At 38.4% G+C, this 21970-nt stretch overlaps 1 protein-coding gene and 3 long non-coding RNA genes across 5 annotated transcripts; all 4 read left to right on the forward strand.

Annotated features, from left to right (window-relative positions):
- The first annotated feature begins 681 nt into the window (after positions 1–681).
- On the forward strand, positions 682–5052 carry LOC113170461. Of its 2 annotated transcripts, none has more exons than XR_003299640.2 (3): positions 682–739; positions 4086–4193; positions 4382–4661. It is a non-coding gene; the product is annotated as an uncharacterized LOC113170461 (long non-coding RNA). The 2 variants fall into 2 exon arrangements; XR_004463408.1 differs by lacking the exon at positions 682–739 and adding an exon at positions 4768–5052 and having other exon boundaries at positions 4089–4193; positions 4382–4537.
- An 8372-nt stretch (positions 5053–13424) lies between these two features.
- Positions 13425–14942, forward strand: LOC113170459. The gene is made up of 3 exons (XR_003299638.1): positions 13425–13561; positions 13751–13900; positions 14121–14942. It is a non-coding gene; the product is annotated as an uncharacterized LOC113170459 (long non-coding RNA).
- A 72-nt stretch (positions 14943–15014) lies between these two features.
- Positions 15015–17585, forward strand: LOC113170460. Its single transcript, XR_003299639.1, has 3 exons — positions 15015–15152; positions 15341–15490; positions 15711–17585. It is a non-coding gene; the product is annotated as an uncharacterized LOC113170460 (long non-coding RNA).
- Positions 17586–19454: 1869 nt separating this feature from the next.
- Positions 19455–20422, forward strand: LOC113170458 (insulin-like). Its single transcript, XM_026372566.1, has 3 exons — positions 19455–19533; positions 19726–19881; positions 20076–20422. The coding sequence occupies exons 2-3, from the start codon at positions 19740–19742 to the stop codon at positions 20198–20200; spliced, it is 267 nt and encodes an 88-aa protein (XP_026228351.1). The 5' UTR covers positions 19455–19533; positions 19726–19739; the 3' UTR covers positions 20201–20422.
- The last annotated feature ends 1548 nt before the right edge of the window (positions 20423–21970 follow it).

Consider the following 21970-nt stretch of genomic DNA (forward strand, 5'->3'; position numbering starts at 1 on the left):
TAGTTGGATTTTACCTCTGAATACAGATAAGACAATTCTTTGTGTGAGTGCAGTCAGGTGCATCTGTTTGCTCATCCATACATCCATCCATCTATTTAATGCTCTGACATTCTGGGGCACTTTACATCACACAGCATTTTAGCACAATTGTATAGGAATAGGATTTAATGAAAAAAAGCAAATACACTTATATTAGGAGCTGAGACAGATCTGTAAGGAAGAACCATTCATAGCTTGCGGCTAGTGCTGCCAAAGAGGGCATGACCAGTTATTAATCTAAAATGCTTCACTCACTTTTTTTGTCCATCAATTCAATGTGCATTCAAGAAAGACATGAAAAAATCATTGTTTGTGTGCCGTTGGCTTAAGCACAAACCAACCTTGCAGCAAACCAAATGTTACTTCGTATTACTTACAGTATAGTTTATTTTAAATTCTTGAAATCTGCACACAGCTGCTGGATGTACTGTGACACTGCACAGACATTAAACTGGATGAAACAATTTGCTTTTGTGCATTTTAGCATTCAGCAACCATGTCCCGATGGTCTCAAATATTTGCACAAAGAGGTCTCTGTCTGCTGTGGTCTGTGTTTTTAATATGGGCTCACCCACTTGTAGCGATTTGCTCCACCAGTCAACAAGCAGCCGTTCTCACTACACCCTCCATTTCACTATTGAGGTCAGCCGTGCTTGTAACCCGCTGATGCTGCCCAGAGAGCAAATAAAACCTGACGTCGGTAAGTAGTTCTCCCTGCACTCTGTGCAGGTGGCGCTGCAATCAGTTGTCCTGTCCTTTAAATGGGAATGACTGTTCAAGCACTTTAAAACAAACAGGGGAACAGAGTTCAAATTGCTTTTTATACCAAGATATGGTTAGAGATGACAGGCCTGTTTTCTTTGATTATCATCTCGATCTTTTTCTTCTGATTGTGTGCAGGTTATTAGTATGAATGACCAAACCCTTCACAGTTAAGAGTTATTTGTTCATTTATCCAAGAGTAGCAAGAAGAAAAGTACACAACTGCCAAACTTTAAGTGAAAGCAATTCATTTGCTTCAGGAGGTGCACTGATATTTTGAGTCTCTCGCCACTGACTTTAGAAAAAGCTCACTGTGCTCTATACTCTGCACCACAGTGAGATTCAGATGAGATTGATTCTGGCACAGTCGATGTCACGCCCTGTTTCCTTCTCCAGACACAGCAGGTTTCACTCTGTGGCCGAGTCACAATCGTTTCTGTACATGTGGAAATGTCGTCACATTTCTGGAATTTTTTCTCAGTTGTACTGTTTGAGAGGTGTGATGATCTCAAAACAAACCAAAAAAATGGACCAAAATCTAAACTTGTCACGAGGATTTTACATGCTAGTCTGCTGTCTGCTGCTCCATACTGTTTCCAGCTGTTTGTTTTTCAGAGACTCGGTTTTGGCCGTTCGCCTATCTGCTCCTCTTGTTTATCTTAACCGACCATGTGAGAGTTATTGCGCATCCACGCTGCAACTTGAAACCGTCCAGGAGGTGCCAGATGTGCCAAACACCATTTCACCCACTGAAGCTGGCAAAGAAGCAGCTGGCACGAGGGAGCTTGGTGGTGAAGAGGATCCCTTCTCGACATCGATTAGCTTTTGCTGGATTTTGGGGAGAAAAATATGAAAAACAGCTTTAAATATTTGTTTCTCATTACAAAGTATAGCTCTGAAGGAAACATTACTTTTTACATTGTTCAGGTAGTATGATTAGAGAGCACACAGTCAGTGTGGGAGCTGAATGACATGCTTATAGTCATAACCCAAATGCATCCCCTTAAACAAAAGCAACTAAAAGCACTATCAACTGAATTAGTTTTGAATCAGTTTGATTTCAGTGTTCAGAAACCATGTCCTTAGTTCAAGGTTTCAAATATTTGAAGAGCAAATAGAACCTGACATCGGTAAGTAGTCCTCCCTGCAGTCTGTGCAGGTGGCGCTGCAATCAGTTGTCCTGTCCTTTAAATGGGACTGACTGTTCCAGCACTTCAAAACAAACACAGTGCCAGTTGCTTTTTATACCCAGATATGTTTCGAGATGACAGGCCTGTTTACTCTGATTATCATCCTGCTCTTTTCTTTTTCTTTTTGTGCAGATACAGTTAATAGGTTGTTATGAATGGTTCACAGTGCTCTGTAAAGAGATGCTGTACGGGTCAGTTCAGGCTAGAAGAGTCCAAAAATGTTCAAGTCAAGTCTGAGTAAGAGTCTAAATGATGCCAAGAGAAAATCACCAAGACAGAAAAAATACATGTTTTTATATATTTATATATAAGCTGACATGTTGTGAAAGTGGGTGAAGACGTTAGGATGGGATGTAACCCTGATCTTTACAGAAACAAACACTGAGATCAGCATGGCTGACGAAGACTTAGCCATTGTTAACCAGGAGACACATGTACTGATTGAAAGACAGGCTAACGGTTAACTAGGAGGATTCTTCAGTGATGTAAAAAACCAACACCAAACCATAATCTAAATCTGTCATCTTAAGATTTAACTCTCTCTTCTGCTCCCTTGTGTTTTTAAATCTTTTCTTTTCTGGGACTGTCTCCTGACTAATCTACCTCCTGCTCCACTGGTTTATCTTAACTGATCATGTGGGAGCTACTGCGCATCCACGCTGCACCGTGCCAGATGTGCAAAACGTTATTTCACCCACTGAAATTATTGAGGTTGTTTCATCCATCACTTGAAAGGCTTCTTCAGTTTTAACTCAAAGTGAAGAATCAACGGGATTTAAACTCTGTGGAGTCATTAAGTAGTTGACACGACCTAGCTATCTTTGGAGTAAACTGCAAACCTTTTGTTTGAAGAGCTCTCCGTGCTCGAAGATTCTAAGTGAAGCATCACTTTTTAGAAGAAAAGTTGAGAGTAAGCTTTGATTTAAGCTTCTGCTGTTAAAAACATTACATGTGAACTACATTTCACACACTGGGTTCTGAGTGCTGAGTTGTATGAGTGGACTTTTTAAAGCATTGCCTGTGAGATGCTCATTTTTACAGCACTCAACCTCAAATTACATCAATAGCAGCTGTAATGACACAGTAAGGCAGAGCTATAGCAGTGTGTCACATCTCTATTTACAGCTGGCATTTAAAACATGTGTATATAAAGATACCAAAATACCATCGCAGGAGCTTTTTGCATTTTTTATCTGTGAGAATTGCTGATGAGAAGAATTACATGCCCACAGCCATTGATAGAACTGCTGTGAGTCACTAATCTCTGGATGCTAACACACACAAGCTCACAGAAACATGCACATATAGACACTAATACACATCCACACACCGTGACGGTAGTTTTGTTTTTCCACACCTCACTCTCTCATGCTGTATCTATTACACCATTTCCTGCTCAAGGCTCTTCACTGTCACACAAAACAACTTCTGCTCCAAGGACATGACCAATACGTGACTCACTCTGTAATTCAGGCCACTTCATGCTGTGCTGTACACAGATCATATGTATTAACACATCTTATATTTGCAATATTACTTAGGACAGGTTTTAAATCTGTGATCGCGCTGACAGGTACATACAGAATTAAAGGGCTTGGAGGTAGGCCTCATTCAACGGTGGTTTCCAGAGTCCTTGAATCACAGTATTATGTACTGTAGATTGTAGAAGACCTACCGGTAAATTCTTTGCAATCTTGCATTAAAAAAAATATTCTTTTTTAAATGATCAACAATGATTTCACAAAATGTGGCAATATCATGTTTACAAAATACATTTCAAAATATATTTCATTTGTTTCTGCCCTGTTGTCATTTAGTAAGTACTACAAATTAATGATTGGAGTTCAAAGGTAAAATTCTGTGTTTACTTTAGGGCTGTTTAATCAGTTGTCTCCACTGATTTGATTCACTGTTAAAAGTAATTTAAGTTTTTATTATAATTTACAAGTGACAGCAGTGTTCTTGATATTTCTTTAAAAGTAACAGAGTGTGGGAATGAAAACAAAACTATATTAACACACTTTGATAAAATTGCTTATTCACTTGAAGGTTCTATTATGAATTAACACTTACTTATACAGTGGGTGTGTCCAGGGGGTGGTGGGAGTATTACTGGTGAGGAGGTCCTCAGTTCAGCGTGACACTGACCAGCTCTCTGCACAGATATATCTCCTCCACACCTGATCTCTTCCAACTCTGTAGGTGAGCTGTTATCCTCCTCTTCCACGCTTCCATCACTTCTTCTCTCACCTGTCTTCACATGTTTAACCTCCTCTTACATTAATCTTCCTCTGCTCCTTTAACTATCATCTTTCTCCTCTTCTCAGTGGACTGTTTAGACTCTTTCTGCTTCTACATTCCCATTTAAACATGTATGTATGTGTGTGCAGCTCTATTCACCATTATGGCCGTGCTGTGGATCCAAACTGCATTTCTGCTGGTTTTACTGGTCATGTCGCAGCCAAGCTCTTCGTACTCTGTGTCGCCACTGTCGCTTTGTGGCTCTGAGCTGATCGACATCCTCAACTTTGTTTGTGAAGACAGAGGTTATCTAAACTGCAAATACATCTTTTAACTGTTCACATGTACTGAACACATCATTACAATGGTTCCCAAAACTTGCAGAACAACATTCAATTTGTTATCCACATATCCACAATACAGTGTTAATTAAATCTACTGTAAAGAAGAAACTGGTTTAATTAGATTAAATAATACCATTGTGTTTTCCTTTCTTTTTTATCTATCTATCTTTCTTACTCTCTGTCATGTTAAGGTATCAGACTATCAGCGCTGAGCCGTCGCTCCAATAAAAGGGAGAGGGACAGGCAAATATCAACACTTATGAAATGCTGTGGAGCTGTAGACTGCAACTTCAGTGACCTGGAGGAATTCTGCCTTCCAGAAAGACACAATAAAGCTAGAAATTAGTGTTGACTTTGTTTACCTAGCCGTGTTTAGCATAGCTAAGCTTCTTGACAACCTATCAGCTCACCAGCAGTGATGCCATTTCACTGTAAAGTCAACTGTTCATAGTTTAAACCAAATTATTTTTCAGCAAAAATAAAGTGTTGTAACTGAGGAAGACAGTTGTTCTTTGAAAGTTATTTTTTTAATAATTATTAATATTGCAAATGTCACAATTGCAATGAGTCACATAATAATAAATGACTTCGTGAATTGAAATTCTTGAATTAAGTGATAATCTTTATAGTTAGAAATTAACCTTATATGAAAATGAAAGTGCCATTTTAATTACAATGCATGAGTTTTGCCACTGTACATGAAGTATAAGACACTGTGACTTTGCAATATACCTAACCTATACCTACCTAAAGTCTAAAAGTCCTGGGTGGCTTGAAAACAGTCAAGAAATCATATTGATAGCAACACTGCAACACTTAAGAACAGTAGTTTGCTGAAAAGCGTCAATTGTTCTGTTCTCGGGTCCCACTGGTGATGTACAGGTTTTCAATTTGTGGCCTTTGCGCTGAAGTGCACAACAGTTCACGGTGATGTTAAGCTACAAGGCCAAGCTTAATGCTGCTGTTATCACTGTTAACAATGACGTTATAGATCATCATCATCCATATGAAGAAATAATGGAGTGGATTCATAGTTAGTACAGTGTAGTGTGTATCAATACAGAAAAGTGTGAGGAATTTAATTCCTGAACTCTACATCTGAAGCTGATTTCACACATGTACTGCAATCATGCTTCAAAACAAGATTTACTACCATGACCACAAGGTGACGCAAATAAGTCAGGATGAACCACAGTCAACAAAAAAAAGGTCTTAACTAGTCTTTAAGGTGGACGCAAATAAGAGTTAAATTAACCCTAACACGCTACAAGATAACAGGAGAAAAGTGCATGAAAGAAAATGGCTCAATAATAATGAAATCAATTATCAAAAAGGTTTGGAGTCCAGGGAACAAACGCTGATGCAAAAACTACCAACAAGACTACTGAGGACCAAGTGTTTAAAGATCTTGTTGGTCCACCGGCTTGTGGGCACCTCCTCTTGGACAGCCAAAGAGAAGAGGGTGACCTACATTTTCACAGAGCTGCGTGCAGACATGCACTGATACATAGGGATGTTCACTCTCTGAAAACTACCCACACCAAACAACGGGAAAACAAATAAACGACAGAATGACAATGACTGCTCACTTAGTTCCACACGTTTCGTCACGTCATAAAAAAACATTTGAATTGGTCACATTTATCAGGTGACGTGAACAAAACATCAATAGCAAAGTTGTCTTATGCTGTGTGAAGTAGTATATACAGAGTTAGTGGACGTACTTCCTGGCGTTTATGCTGCTGTTGCTTCACAAGGCGACATCCCTCCTTATTTAGAAGGTGAAACATTCTTTTTTACCTCCAAGTTGTATCCCTAATTTCCAAATGTGTCTCTCTGAGATTATCTATTTGGACTTCCCTCACTAAGTGAAAGGAGCTCTGCTTTGGAGTAACAGTGTGGATCATAGAAAGTAAGCAGTAGGCAGGTACGCTGAAAGGGTGTGCATGTACATTTATATCAAATCCCCCCCCCTAAAAAAAAAAAAAAATTTGTATGCATGAGAAAAGGTTGTTTATGTAGAAACTCGAATGAACTTTTCTCTTTTGGTATAAAAACAGTAGCTACTGACATTTGTTGGCAAGGAGTTATGTTCACGTGAATTCCAATTATTTCGGTAGTTTTGACTGGTTTCCAGTAACACTTACACAGTTATTTCATTTGTTTCTGCCTGTTGTCATTAGTAAGTACTACAATTTATTGATTGGAGTTCAAAGGTAAATTCTGTGTTTACTTTAGGGCTGTTTAATCAGTTGCCTCCAATTATTTGATTCACTGTCTTTTTCAAAAGTAATTTAAGTTTTTATTATAATTTACAAGTGACAGCAGTGTTCTTGGTATTTCTTTAAAAGTAACAGAGTGTGGGAATGAAAACAAAACTATATTAACACACTTTGATAAAATTGCTTATTCACTTGAAGGTTCTATTATGAATTAACACTTACTTGTACAGTGGGTGTGTCCAGGGGGTGGTGGGAGTATTAATGGTGAGGAGGTCCTCAGTTCAGCGTGACACTGACCAGCTCTCTGCACAGATATATCTCCTCCACACCTGATCTCTTCCAACTCTGTAGGTGAGCTGTTATCCTCCTCTTTCAAGCTTCCATCACTTCTTCTCTCACCTGTCTTCACATGTTTAACCTCCTCTTACATTAATCTTCCTCTGCTCCTTTAACTATCATCCTTCTCCTCTTCTCAGTGGACTGTTTAGACTCTTTCTGCTTCTACATTCTCATTTAAACATGTATGTGTGTGTGTGCAGCTCCATTCACCATTATGGCCGTGCTGTGGATCCAAACTACATTTCTGCTGGTTTTACTGGTCATGCCGCAGCCAAGCTCTTCATACTCTGTGTCGCCACTGTCGCTTTGTGGCTCTGAGCTGATCGACATCCTCAACTTTGTTTGTGAAGACAGAGGTTATCTAAACTGCAAATACATCTTTTAACTGTTCACATGTACTGAACACATCATTACAATGTTTCCCAAAACTTGCAGAACAACATTCAGTTTGTTATCCACATATCCACAATACAGTGTTAATTAAATCTACTGTAAAGAAGACACTGGTTTAATTAGATTAAATAATACCATTGTGTTTTCCTTTCTTTTTTATCTATCTATCTTTCTTACTCTCTGTCATGTTAAGGTTTCGGACTATCAGCGCTGAGCCGTCGCTCCAATAAAAGGGAGAGGGACAGGCAAATATCAACACTTATGAAATGCTGTGGAGCTGTAGACTGCAACCTCAATGACCTGGAGGAATTCTGCCTTCCAGAAAGACACAAGGAAGCTAGAAATTAGTGTTGACTTTGTTTACCTAGCCTTGTTTAGCATAGCTAAGCTTCTTGACAACCTATCAGCTCACCAGCAGTGCTGCCATCTCACTGTAAAGTCAACTGTTCATAGTTTGACCAAATTATTTTTCAGCAAAAATAAAGTGTTGTAACTGAGGAAGACAGTTGTTCTTTGAAAGTTTTTTTTTTAATAATTATTAATATTGCAAATGTCACACTCGCTATAAGTCACATAATAATAAATACCTTTGTGAATTCAAATTCTTGATTAAGTGATAATCTTCATAGTTAGAAATTAACCTTATATGAAAATGAAAGTGCCATTTTAATTACAATGCATGAGTTTTGCCACTGTACATGAAGTATAAGACACTGTGACTTTGCAATATACCTAACCTATACCTACCTAAAAGTCCAGGTTGGCTTGAAAACAGTCAAGAAATCATATTGATAGCAACACTGCAACACTTAATAACAGTAGTTTGCTGAAAAGCCTCAATTGTTCTGTTCTCGGGTCCCACTGGTGATGTACAGGTTTTCAATTTGTGGCCTTTGCGCTGAAGTGCACAACAGTTCACGGTGATGTTAAGCTACAAGACCAAGCTTAATGCTGCTGTTATCACTGTTAACAATGACGTTATAGATCATCATCATCCATATGAGGAAATAATGGAGTGGATTCATAGTTAGTACAGTGTAGTGTGTATCAATACAGAAAAGTGTGAGGAATTTAATTCCTGAACTCTACATCTGAAGCTGATTTCACACATGTACTGCAATCATGCTTCAAAACAAGATTTACTACCATGACCACAAGGTGACGCAAATAAGTCAGGATGAACCACAGTCAACAAAAAAAAGGTCTTAACTAGTCTTTAAGGTGGATGCAAATAAGAGTTAAATTAACCCTAACACGCTACAAGATAGACAGGAGAAAAGTGCATGAAAGAAAATGGCTCAATAATAATGAAATCAATTATCAAAAAGGTTTGGAGTCCAGGGAACAAACGCTGATGCCAAAAACTACCAACAAGACTACTGAGGACCAAGTGTTTAAAAGATCTGGTTGGTCCACCGGCTTGTGGGCGCCTCCCTCTTGGACAGCCAAAGAGAAGAGGGTGACCTACATTTTCACAGAGCTGCGTGCAGACATGCACTGATACATCAGGGATGTTCACTCTGAAAACTACCACACCAAACAAACTGGAAAACAAATAAACGACATATGGACAATGACTGCTCACTTAGTTCCACACGTGTTCGTCACGTCATAAACAAAACATTTGAATTGGTCACATTTATCATGTGACCGGGAACAAAAACATCAATACAAAGTTGTCTTATGCTGTGTGAAAGTATTATATACATAGTTAGTGGACGTACTTCCTGTCCTTTATGCTGCTGTTGTACTTCACAAGGCGACAGTCTCCTTAGTTTAGAAGGTGAAAACATTCATTTTTACCTCCAAAGTTTGTATCCTCTAATTTCCAAATCTGTCTCTGAGATTATCTATTTTGGACTTCCCTCACTAAGTGAAATATCTCTGCTTGAGTAACAGTGTGGATCATAGAAATTAAGGCAGTAGGCAGGTACGCTGATAAGGCTGTGCATGTACATTTATATCAAATTCTAAGAATTTCTGCATGAGAAAACATGTTTTTTATGTAGAAACTCTAGTTAACTTTTCTCTTTGGTATAAAAACAGTAGCTACTGACATTTGTTGGCCAAGATTTATCGTTCACTTGAATCCAGATTATTCTGTAGTTTGACTGTTTCCAATTAACACTTAGCATTATTGGATCTTCAAGGTGTGAAGTGTTCACGTGCATAAAGGCAACATGATTATTTCATTTGTTTCTCTCTTGCCCTGATGTCATTTAGTAAGTACTACAATTTATTGATTGGAGTTCAAAGGTAAATTCTGTGTTTACTTTAGGGCTGTTTAATCAGTTGCCTCCAATGATTTGATTCACTGTCGCTTTCAAAAGTATTTAGGTTTTTATTATTATTTGTAATTGACAGTAGTGTTGTTGATATTTCTCTAAAAGTAACAGAGTGTGGGAAATTAAAACAAAACTATATTAATACACTTTATGATGCATTAACACTTGTACACAAGACAGTATTGTATCCCTAATTCTGTATATTGGAATAAACCACCTACAACCATGTAAGCAACACATTCTGTATTGGGCTAATGCATCATCACAAACACACACAGTGGGTGTGTCCAGGGGGTGGTGGGAGTATTACTGGTGAGGAGGTCCTCAGTTCAGTGTGACACTGACCAGCTCTCTGCACAGATATATCTCCTCCACACCTGATCTCTTCCAACTCTGTAGGTGAGCTGTTATCCTCCTCTTCCACACTTCCATCACTTCTTCTCTCACCTGTCTTCACGTGTTTAACCTCCGCTTACATTAATCTTCCTCTGCTCCTTTAACTATCATCCTTCTCCTCTTCTCTGTGGACTGTTGAGACTCTTTCTGCTTCTACATTCCCATTTAAACATGTGTGTGTGTGCAGCTCCATTCACCATTATGACCGTGCTGTGGATCCATACTGCATTTCTGCTGGTTTTACTGGTCATGCCGCAGCCAAGCTCTTCGCACTCTGTGTCGCGGCTGTGTGGCACTGACCTGATCGACGTCGTCAGCTTTGTTTGTGAAGACAGAGGTTATCTAAACTGCAAATACATCTTTTAACTGTTCACATGTACTGAACACATCATTACAATGTTTCCCAAAACTTGCAGAACAACATCCAGTTTGTTATCCACATATCCACAATACAGTGTTATTAAATTTATTGTAATTAATTTACTGTAAATAAGACACTGTTTTAATTAGATTAAATAATACCATTGTCTTTTCTTTTCTTTTTTACCTGTTACTCTCTATCATGTTAGGTTTCAGTATGTCAGCGCTGACCCATCCCTCCAGGAAAAACAGGGAGAGGCAAGCAGCAAGACTTGTCGACTGCTGCCTATCTTACTGCAGCTTAAGTTACCTGGAGCAATTCTGCGTCCCAGAAAGACACAATGAAAATAGCAATTAGTGTTGACTTTGTTTACCTAGCTTTTTTGTGCATAGTTTAGCTTCTTGACAACCCATTAGCTCACCAGCAGTGCTGCCATCTCACTGTAAAGTCAACTGTCAAATCAACTGTTCATAATTTGACAAAATTATGTTTCATTTAAAATAGGGTTTTGTACTTGAGAAAGTGAGTTGTTCTTTGAAAGTTATTTTTGTAAAATAATTATTAGTATTGCCAATGTCACACTCACTACAAGTCACATAATAATAAATAACTGTGCTACCTGTTTTGTAGTCTCTTTCCCAGTAACATTGATATTTCTTTTATATCCAATCATGATACCCTAACCTGTTACCAATTAACCTGATAATACCATCCAGAACAGTGCATTTTACTTGAATATATATTAGAAACTTATTATTTTTCCTCTGTCCCGACTTTCAAGTGTGTTGCAGGCATCAAACACTAAATTTGCTCATATTTACAAAATACACTTAAATTGGTTCAAGCAAATTAACAAATTACACATCTTAGTGATAAGTGTAAAAACATACTCTTATATGACAACGAAATGCCATTTTATCATTACAATGCATGAGTTTTGCCGCTGTACATGAAGTATAAGACACTGTGACTTTGCAATATACCTAACCTATACCTACCTAAGTACCTAACAGTACTTTGTATTAAAGAAAGTCCTGGGTGGCTTGAAAACAGTCAAGAAATTATATTGATAGCAACACTGCAACACTCAATAACAGTAGTTTGCTGAAAAACAAGCCTCAAGTGTTCTGTTGTCGGGTCCCACTGGTGATGTACAGGTTTTCAATTTGTGGCCTTTGCGCTGAAGTGCACAACAGTTCACAGTGATGTTAAGCTACAAGACCAAGCTTAATGCTGCTGTTATCACTGTTAACAATGACGTTATAGATCATCATCATCCATATGAAGAAATAATGGAGTGGATTCATAGTTAGTACAGTGTAGTGTGTATCAATACAGAAAAGTGTGAGGAATTTAATTCCTGAACTCTACATCTGAAGCTGATTTCACACATGTACTGCAATCATGCTTCAAAACAAGATTTACTACCATGACCACAAGGTGACGCAAATAAGTCAGGATGAACCACAGTCAACAAAACAAAAGGTCTTAACTAGTCTTTAAGGTGGATGCAAATAAGAGTTAAATTAACCCTAACACGCTACAAGATAGACAGGAGAAAAGTGCATGAAAGAAAATGGCTCAATAATAATGAAATCAATAATCAAAAAGGTTTGGAGTCCAGGGAACAAACGCTGATGCCAAAAACTACCAACAAGACTACTGAGGACCAAGGGTTTAAAAGATGTGGTTGGTCCACCGGCTTGTGGGTACCTCCCTCTTGGACAGCCAAAGAGAAGAGGGTGACCTACATTTTCACAGAGCTGCGTGCAGACATGCACTGATACATCAGGGGTGTTCACTCTGAAAACTACCACACCAAACAAACTGGAAAACAAATAAACGACATATGGACAATGACTGCTCACTTAGTTCCACACGTGTTTGTCACGTCATAAACAAAACATTTGAACTTGTCATATTTGTCATGTGACCGGGAACAAAAACACCAATACAAAGTTGTCTTATGCTTTGTTAAAGTATTATATACATAGTTAGTGGACGTACTTCCTGTCGTTTATGCTGCTGTTGTACTTCACAAGGCGACAGTCTCCTTAGTTTAGAAGGTGAAAACATTCATTTTTACCTCCAAAGTTTGTATCCTCTAATTTCCAAATGTGTCTCTGAGATTATCTATTTTGGACTTCCCTCACTAAGTGAAATATCTCTGCTTGAGTAACAGTGTGGATCATAGAAATTAAGGCAGTAGGCAGGTACGCTGATAAGGCTGTGCATGTACATTTATATCAAATTCTAAGAATTTATGCATGAGAAAACATGTTTTTTATGTAGAAACTCTAATTAACTTTTCTCTTTGGTATAAAAACAGTAGCTACTGACATTTGTTGGCCAAGATTTATTGTTCACTTGAATCCAGATTATTCTGTAGTTTGACTGTTTCCAATTAACACTTAACATTATTGGATCTTTAAGGTTTGAATTGTTCACGTGCAAAAAAGCAACACAGTTATTTCATTTGTTTCTGCCCTGTTGTCATTTAGTAAGTACTACAAATTATTGATTGGAGTTCAAAGGTAAATTCTGTGTTTACTTTAGGGCTGTTTAATCAGTTGCCTCCAATGATTTGATTCACTGTCGCTTTCAAAAGTATTTAGGTTTTTATTATTATTTGTAATTGACAGCAGTGTTGTTGATATTTCTCTAAAAGTAACAGAGTGTGGAAATGAAAACAAAACTATATTAAGACACTTTGATAAAATTGCTGATTGACTTGAAGGTTATGATGCATTAACACTTGTACACAAGACAGTATTGTATCCCTAATTCTGTATATTGGAATAAACCACCTACAACCATGTAAGCAACACATTCTGTATTGGGCTAATGCATCATCACAAACACACACAGTGGGTGTGTCCAGGGGGTGGTGGGAGTATTACTGGTGAGGAGGTCCTCAGTTCAGTGTGACACTGACCAGCTCTCTGCACAGATATATCTCCTCCACACCTGATCTCTTCCAACTCTGTAGGTGAGCTGTTATCCTCCTCTTCCACAGCTTCCATCACTTCTTCTCTCACCTGTCTTCACATGTTTAACCTCCTCTTACATTAATCTTCCTCTGCTCCTTTAACTATCATCCTTCTCCTCTTCTCTGTGGACTGTTGAGACTCTTTCTGCTTCTACATTCCCATTTAAACATGTATGTATGTGTGTGCAGCTCTATTCACCATTATGGCCGTGCTGTGGATCCAAACTGCATTTCTGCTGGTTTTACTGGTCATGCCGCAGCCAAGCTCTTCGCACTCTGTGACGTGGCTTTGTGGCACTGACCTGATCGAAGCCATCCTCCATGTTTGTGAAGACAGAGGTTATCTAAACTGCAAATACATCTTTTAACTGTTAACATGTACTGAACACATTATTACAATGGTTCCCAAAACTTTCAGAACAACATCCAGTTTGTTATCCACATATCCACAATACGGTGTTATTTAAATCTACTGTAAATAAGACACTGGTTTAATTATATTTAAATAATACCATTGCCTTTTCCGTTCTTTCTTAACTATTACTCTCTGTCATGTTAGGTTTAGGCATGCCAGAGCTGAGCCATCACTCCAGGAAGAACAGGCAGACGCATGGACGAACACTTAAGGACTGCTGCATATTTTACTGCAGCTACAGTGACCTGAAGCAATTCTGCCTCCCGGAAAAGACACAATAAAGCTAGAAATTAGTGTTGACTTTGTTTACCTAGCCGTGTTTAGCATAGCTTAGCTTCTTAACAACCTATCAGCTCACCAGCAGTGCTGCCATCTCAGGGTAAAGTCAACTGTCAAATCAACTGTTCATAATTTGACAAAATTATATTTCAATGAACATAAGGTTTTGTAATCAAGAAAGTGAGTTGTTCTTTGAAAGTTATCTTTGTAAAATAATTATTAGTATTGCCAATGTCACACTCACTATAAGTCACATAATAATAACTGTGCTACCTGTTTTGTAGTCTCTTTCCCAGTAACATTGATAATTCTTTTATACCCACTCATGATACCCTCACCTGTTACCAATTAACCTGATAATACCATCCAGAACAGTGCATTTTACTTAAATATATTTTAGAAACTTATTATTTTTCCTCTGTCAGGATTGGAGTTCAAAGGTACATTCTGTGTTTACTTTAGGGCTGTTTAATCAGTTGCCTCCAATGATTTGATTCACTGTCGCTTTCAAAAGTATTTAGGTTTTTATTATTATTTGTAATTGACAATAGTGTTGTTGATATTTCTCTAAAAGTAACAGAGTGTGGAAATGAAAAATAAACTATATTAATACACTTTGATAAAATTGCTGATTGACTTAAAGGTTTTATGATGCATTAACACTTGTACACAAGACAGTATTGTATCCCTAATTCTGTATATTGGAATAAACCACCTACAACCATGTTAGCAACACATTCTGTATTGGGCTAATGCATCATCACAAACACACACAGTGGGTGTGTCCAGGGGGTGGTGGGAGTATTACTGGTGAGGAGGTCCTCAGTTCAGTGTGACACTGACCAGCTCTCTGCACAGATATATCTCCTCCACACCTGATCTCTTCCAACTCTGTAGGTGAGCTGTTATCCTCCTCTTTCAAGCTTCCATCACTTCTTCTCTCACCTGTCTTCACATGTTTAACCTCCTCTTACATTAATCTTCCTCTGCTCCTTTAACTATCATCCTTCTCCTCTTCTCTGTGGACTGTTGAGACTCTTTCTACTTCTACATTCTCATTAAAACATGTATGTGTGTGTGTGCAGCTCTATTCACCATTATGGCCGTGCTGTGGATCCAAACTGCATTTCTGCTGGTTTTACTGGTCATGCCGCAGCCAAGCTCTTCATACTCTGATTCGCAGATGTGTGGCTCTGAGCTGGTCGATGCCCTCAACTTTGTTTGTGAAGACAGAGGTTATCTAAACTGCAAATACATCTTTTAACTGTTAACATGTACTGAACACATTATTACAATGTTTCCCAAAACTTGCAGAACAACATCCAGTTTGTTATCCACATATCCACAATACAGTGTTATTTAAATCTACTGTTAATAAGACACTGGTTTAATTATATTTAAATAATACCATTGTCGTTTCCTTTCTTTATTACCTATTACTCTCTGTCGTGTTAGGTATTGGTATGCCAACGCTGACCCGTCGCTCCAGGAAGAACAGGCACAGACATGCACCAAGACTTGTCGACTGCTGCCTATCTCACTGCAGCTTAAGTTACCTGGAGCAATTCTGCCTCCCAGAAAAGACACAATAAAGCTAGAAATTTGTGTTGACTTTGTTTACCTAGCCGTGTTTAGCATAGCTTAGCTTCTTGACAACCTATCAGCTCACCAGCAGTGCTGCCATCTCAGGGTAAAGTCAACTGTCAAATCAACTGCTCATAATTTAACAAAATTATATTTCAATGAACATAAGGTTTTGTGATCAAGAAAGTGAGTTGTTCTTTGAAAGTTATCTTTGTAAAATAATTATTAGTATTGCCAGTGTCACACTCACTATAAGTCACATAATAATAAATAACTGTGCTACCCGTTTTGTAGTCTCTTTCCCAGTAACATTGATAATTCTTTTATACCCACTCGTGATACCCTCACCTGTTACCAATTAACCTGATAATACCATCCAGAACAGTGCATTTTACTTAAATATATATTAGAAACTTATTATTTTTCCTCTGTCAGGATTGGAGTTCAAAGGTAAATTCTGTGTTTACTTTAGGGCTGTTTAATCTGTTGCCTTGCAATGATTTGATTTACTGTCAAAAGTAATTTAGGTTTTTACTATAATTAGCGATTTACAGCGGTGTTCTTGGTACTTTATTTGTCATTACTTTTACTTTGCACACATCACATCATAAACATGTAGAATGCAAAAAAAAAAAAAAAAACTGCTATGATTTTTTAGCTGTTTTCATTCTTTCAAGTCTCATAATTATTCAGATGCCTGTCTGCATTCCTCACATGCTCTTGAGGAATTCAGAGACTTTGGGATGGTGTCAAATCACTTTACAACAAGTAATACATTTAAATCAATCCTCACCTATTTTCAGGCGTGTGCATTATTCATAGCACTAACCATTTTCAGCCTATCTTCAAGCTGCTTCCTTGGTTTGCTGTGGATGCAATTGACTTTGACGTTTGTATGTTCTGTTGTGGTTCATTGTCTTATGTAAGTGCTTGGATAGATGTTCAGTTTGGAATGAGAGCTGTATATGTTTCCATGTTCCAGTCTATACCAGCTCTTGATACGCTCTGAGCTGCTCAAGACAATAAATGTGAAAATAAAGACAACATCGTCTTAAAAGTAACGTTTAGATTTAAAAAGATTTATAGACATTATACAGCAAAGCCGATACAAGAATGAACCCAGAGCTTTTACTTTGTTGAGCTGTCTTCAAATGCACAACATTAGCATTTCAAGAACTCATAACACAAGATTAACCACACAGACAACATATCTGTAAGTAAGAAGAGAGTATGAAAGCAATGTGTCCTTTGTATTGTGATTGAATCAACATTAAAATTAGAGTCCAATCATTCATAATGTAGGTGCTGTGCAGGCTTTTAGAGTGATCACTGTAACGTAATTTCCTCCCAACAACTCTTTGTGTGGTGGAAAAGCTTTTATTCAAGGCCAAAAATTAGTTTAAATCAAACTCTATTCTTAATACTATTAAGTATCTTGAGGCTATTCGCAAACATATAGAAAGTGAAATTTGTTGTAGTGTTTTAAAGTAGAGTAAAAGTATACGACATGTAGCTTCCAAAAAGGCACAGAACTTCAAATATCATAGAAATAGACACAATTTTGCTCAAGCTGCACAGTCTTCTGTGACATTTCCGCTTATTTGTAGAATTTAAATGTTTGTACTTCCATAGACGAGGTTTGATTATGTTTGATCAAAGAAAATACCACAAAAATCCCTTTGGAAGTGAAAGTGTCAGAGGTGGCATCAAATGTCACTCTGGCATTGACTGTGCTGTCTTTTCTCTTATTAGCAACTGAAAAATAAAAAAAAACTTAAAGGTTGAACGTTTTTAATATAAAACTTTCTTCTTTTTCCCAGTACGCCTCAGGCTGTTGTTAGATACATTTAACATTATTGCTTTGATTGTTAATGTGGTTGCAAAAGCTGATGATGAGCTACAGGACATTCTCTCTAATGGGACATGACAAGAGATAAAGAAGAAAGTAAAGTTTTAAATCTTAGTCACATAATGAAAAGTGAAGATGTTGCAGCTTGTGTTATCTTATTTGAGACGCCTTCCTCACACATACTGTACATTGACACTCAAGGATTTAACAGGCTAAAAGAGGAATTTATATAGTTGAGATTATAAATCCATTAATACGTACGTCCCTTTGTTCTTATCTCTAAACTTAAGAATACAATGCAGAATTTTTTTTTGTAATGGACTCGATAGTAGTTCCCCAGCTTTGCCTCAACCATGGAGACCCACATTAGTGTTGGTGCTATCATCGCTATCCTGCATCAAAATGTGTCTTCTGTCCATCTGAGTGAAGACACAGTTGAGAGGGTTAAGCCAGCTACCTCGATGAATTCCCACATCTGAATGAGTCAGATAATGAAAACCTGTCTTCATCCAGGTTTAGGGGCCAGAAGGTGTCTGTTGACACAACTGTTTGACACCACAAAATCCTGAGGGTTTCAGTGTCTCATCCAAGGACACCTCAACACGCTGCACCACTAACTGACCACAGCCTCCCCATTAAGGAATCAGGTACCGACTGCTAATACTAAGGCTGTAAATGCTGCCTCTTTACTACTGTTGCTTCTGTGAAGATAATAAGAAGATGTGCACTATTTGTTTCCAAGGTCACTAAACATTTTTCATCTTGCCTGAGAGATGATCAAAACTAAAAACAGCCAAAAAACACTTTATGGACTCTCCCGTGCCTCTTGCAACATCAGGGCCCTTCACCGAATTCAGCAAGATCAGTAAATAAAAGAGACATGGAGTCTTTTTATCCCACCTACACCAGAGGAATTCACACAGAGCTGATGCAGTTGACCTACATGTGATTGGTAATCCACATGGGCTGCCAACCTGAAATGCTTCACCAAAATAAGGAGGTAGACAAGCTGGTCTTGCTAGAAGAGCTCAAGAGCTGTCAACGTCAGTTTCTCTTTATATGAACAGGGACATATACTGTACTGTTTATTCCCATCTGTCACAGGGGTGACCATGCAAACATGTTTTCAGTTGTACGGCTGTAAAATGTGCCACTGTATTATCAGGAAACACTGAAATATATGTAACATTACAGGTTTAGTATAAAGTCTCACATGACCTGAGCTGTTTACTTCCTGGTTGCATACTTAGAAAAGAAAAGAGTTAGTAAATTAAGTTGGTCAAGTTCTAGTTAAGTTAGTTGGTCAGGCGTTTTGGAACATTGTCTTGATGTAGGATGAAGCGCTTCACAATCTGTTTTGATGCATTTCATTGTGGACACTTTATTTCTGTACACTTGTCAATTCATTCTGCCTCAGTGAGTCTGTTCCAGAAGCAGCCATATAAGTCCCATCAAGCTCCCCAGCTTGTATGGTTCGGATCGACAGCAGATCCTTTCCTCCTCCACATGTGGCCCTTCCATCACATTGATTAAGGTTTATCTTGGTCTTATCAATTCATAAAGGTTTTCCCAGTTTGGTGTGGAAGACCTCATCTGGGCTTCACAGAACACTGACCTCAGTCACATCTGACATCTTTGGGATCAGTTGTGAGCCGGGACTTCACCCAACACCAAGGTGATAACCACAACGTTGGCTCTAGTTCATCACAAACACACAAACACACACCGTGGGTGTGTCCAGGGGGTGGTGGGAGTATTACTGGTGAGGAGGTCCTCAGTTCAGTGTGACACTGACCAGCTCTCTGCACAGATATATCTCCTCCACACCTGATCTCTTCCAACTCTGTAGGTGAGCTGTTATCCTCCTCTTCCACACTTCCATCACTTCTTCTCTCACCTGTCTTCACGTGTTTAACCTCCTCTTACATTAATCTTCCTCTGCTCCTTTAACTATCATCCTTCTCCTCTTCTCTGTGGACTGTTGAGACTCTTTCTGCTTCTACATTCCCATTTAAACATGTATGTGTGTGTGTGCAGCTCCATTCACCATTATGGCCGTGCTGTGGATCCAAACTACATTTCTGCTGGTTTTACTGGTCATGCCGCAGCCAAGCTCTTCATACTCTGTGTCGCGGATGTGGCTGTGTGGCACCGAGCTGGTCAATGCCCTCAACTTTGTTTGCGGAGAAAGACGTACTGAACACATCATTACAATGTTTCCCAAAACTTGCAGAACAACATCCAGTTTGTTATCCACATATCCACAATACAGTGTTATTTCATTTAATGTAATTAGTCTACTGTAAAGAAAACACTGGTTTAATTACATTTAAATAATACCATTATCTTTTCCTTTCTGTTTTACCTATTGCTGTCTGTCATGTTAGGTTTCGGTACCCCAGTGCAGGACCATCGCGCAAGGAACAAGGAGTGGGAAAGGCAAAGAACAATATTTAGGAAGTGCTGTGAAGAGTCCTGCAGCCTCAGTGACCTGGAGCAATACTGTCCATAAAGTCACATCAGCTCACCAGCAGTGCCACCGTCTCACTCTTGCCAAGTCAACTGCTCATAATTTGATCAAATTATTTTTCAATGAAAATAAAGTTTTGTAGCTGAGAAAGAGAGTTGTTATTTTAGTAAAATAATGAATTCATATTGCAAATGTCACACTCGCTATACGTGGAATAATAATAATAAATAACTGTGCTGCTGAGAGGAGCAGTTCCTTGTGTCATGGGTTTTTCGCTTTTGTTTTGTTGCAGCTCCATATTTAGTCTGCACTGGTCCCAAGCACAAATGGTCAATGTGAGGAGCCCTGAAACAAGAAAAGGTTTTAGCTTTGCACTGACCAGAGGAGGTCGTTAAATACCACATGAGTTGTACCACACCATGCACAATTCAGAAAGCACAACACATTAATATTAAATATTTGAAACGAGTGAATACGTTCAAGCATTTTAATATTACAATATATTATCATACTGTTTCCCAGTAACATTGCTTGGTGGACTGAACTGTACTGTTTTGCTGATTTTCAAAATATTCAAGTTTATTATTTTAAAAATTAAGCAGAAAAACAGAACATGAAAAACAATGACAAGACAACATTTTTATCATATTCATTTCCAAATACTGATTCATGGATGTTCACCATATAAGCTGCATTTCAAAAACTAGCATACATGTACTGTAGAAGTCGTCACTGCTTGTAGTCCTCACCCCTGAAAAAACATCTATAGGAATTAAATAGTGGTGTAAGTTTGGAGTTGCTGTATTTACATATGGTCAATTATTTACTTTGTACTTTGCACATACTCACACAGTGATTACAAAAGGACATGGCGCATTTAAATTTAGCAAATTTGAGAAGATGGCCAGTCAGCACTTTGCCACCATCATGATGGTACCTTCACTTTGATTCTGAAACTGGCCAAGAAATATCCAACATTTGACACATCAAATATTTGCAGTTCTCAAAATCCATTCTCAAAATGACGTGTGTTTGTGTGTTTAAATGTGTGTGTGTTCTGTCATATTTAGCAGAGATCAGCACTTCCCCCTGCTGGTTGCTTTGCAGATGTGCTGGAAATGAAGATTTTTACCTACACAGTATAAGTAGCTCCTGCTCTCTTAAATGTAAAATCAAAAATCTGCTGTAAATAACTCTAAACACTTGTCAAACCACATCACTATTGTTCCACGTTTGCTGCTGAGCTACATCCTGCTGGTTATGGTGCAGGGTATCAAAGACAGATTAAGAGCATGACTTCATAATTACAGCAATTACATGGCTCCATATGGTGATTACAAAGTTTAGTGCAATGGTGATAATCATAAAGCATATGCATTAGGGACTTCAGTGGCATACTGCCCTACACTGAAGACTTACACAAGGAGAGAGAGTCTCTTAGTATTCCACTGGATGCCCTGAGCCTCCATATTGCAATTTCTTATTTGAGTCTTATCTGGAGCAACCTGGAACTGCACTCCAGTGAAGCCCCACACAGCTCCCTGTGCTCACCTGCTGCTATTTCATCTTTGTTTCTATTTTGCACTCTCTTTATTTTCTGTCTCTCTCTCTTTTGCACTTTTCCATTCTCCATTTCACTCCTCCTCTCTGCCTGTGCAATGTCATGATTAGTATGCTAAGAACCAGTAAAGCTTGACCTGGACATCAGTCACTCAGACAATCAGTCAGCTGTCTCACTGTCAGTCACTCAGCTGCTCAGAGCCTCAGCTCCTTGCAAGTTCACACATGTTCAATTGCACATATGCAATTGCG

Source organism: Anabas testudineus, chromosome 14 (genome assembly GCF_900324465.2).
Source record: "Anabas testudineus chromosome 14, fAnaTes1.2, whole genome shotgun sequence".
NCBI lineage: Eukaryota > Metazoa > Chordata > Actinopteri > Anabantiformes > Anabantidae > Anabas > Anabas testudineus.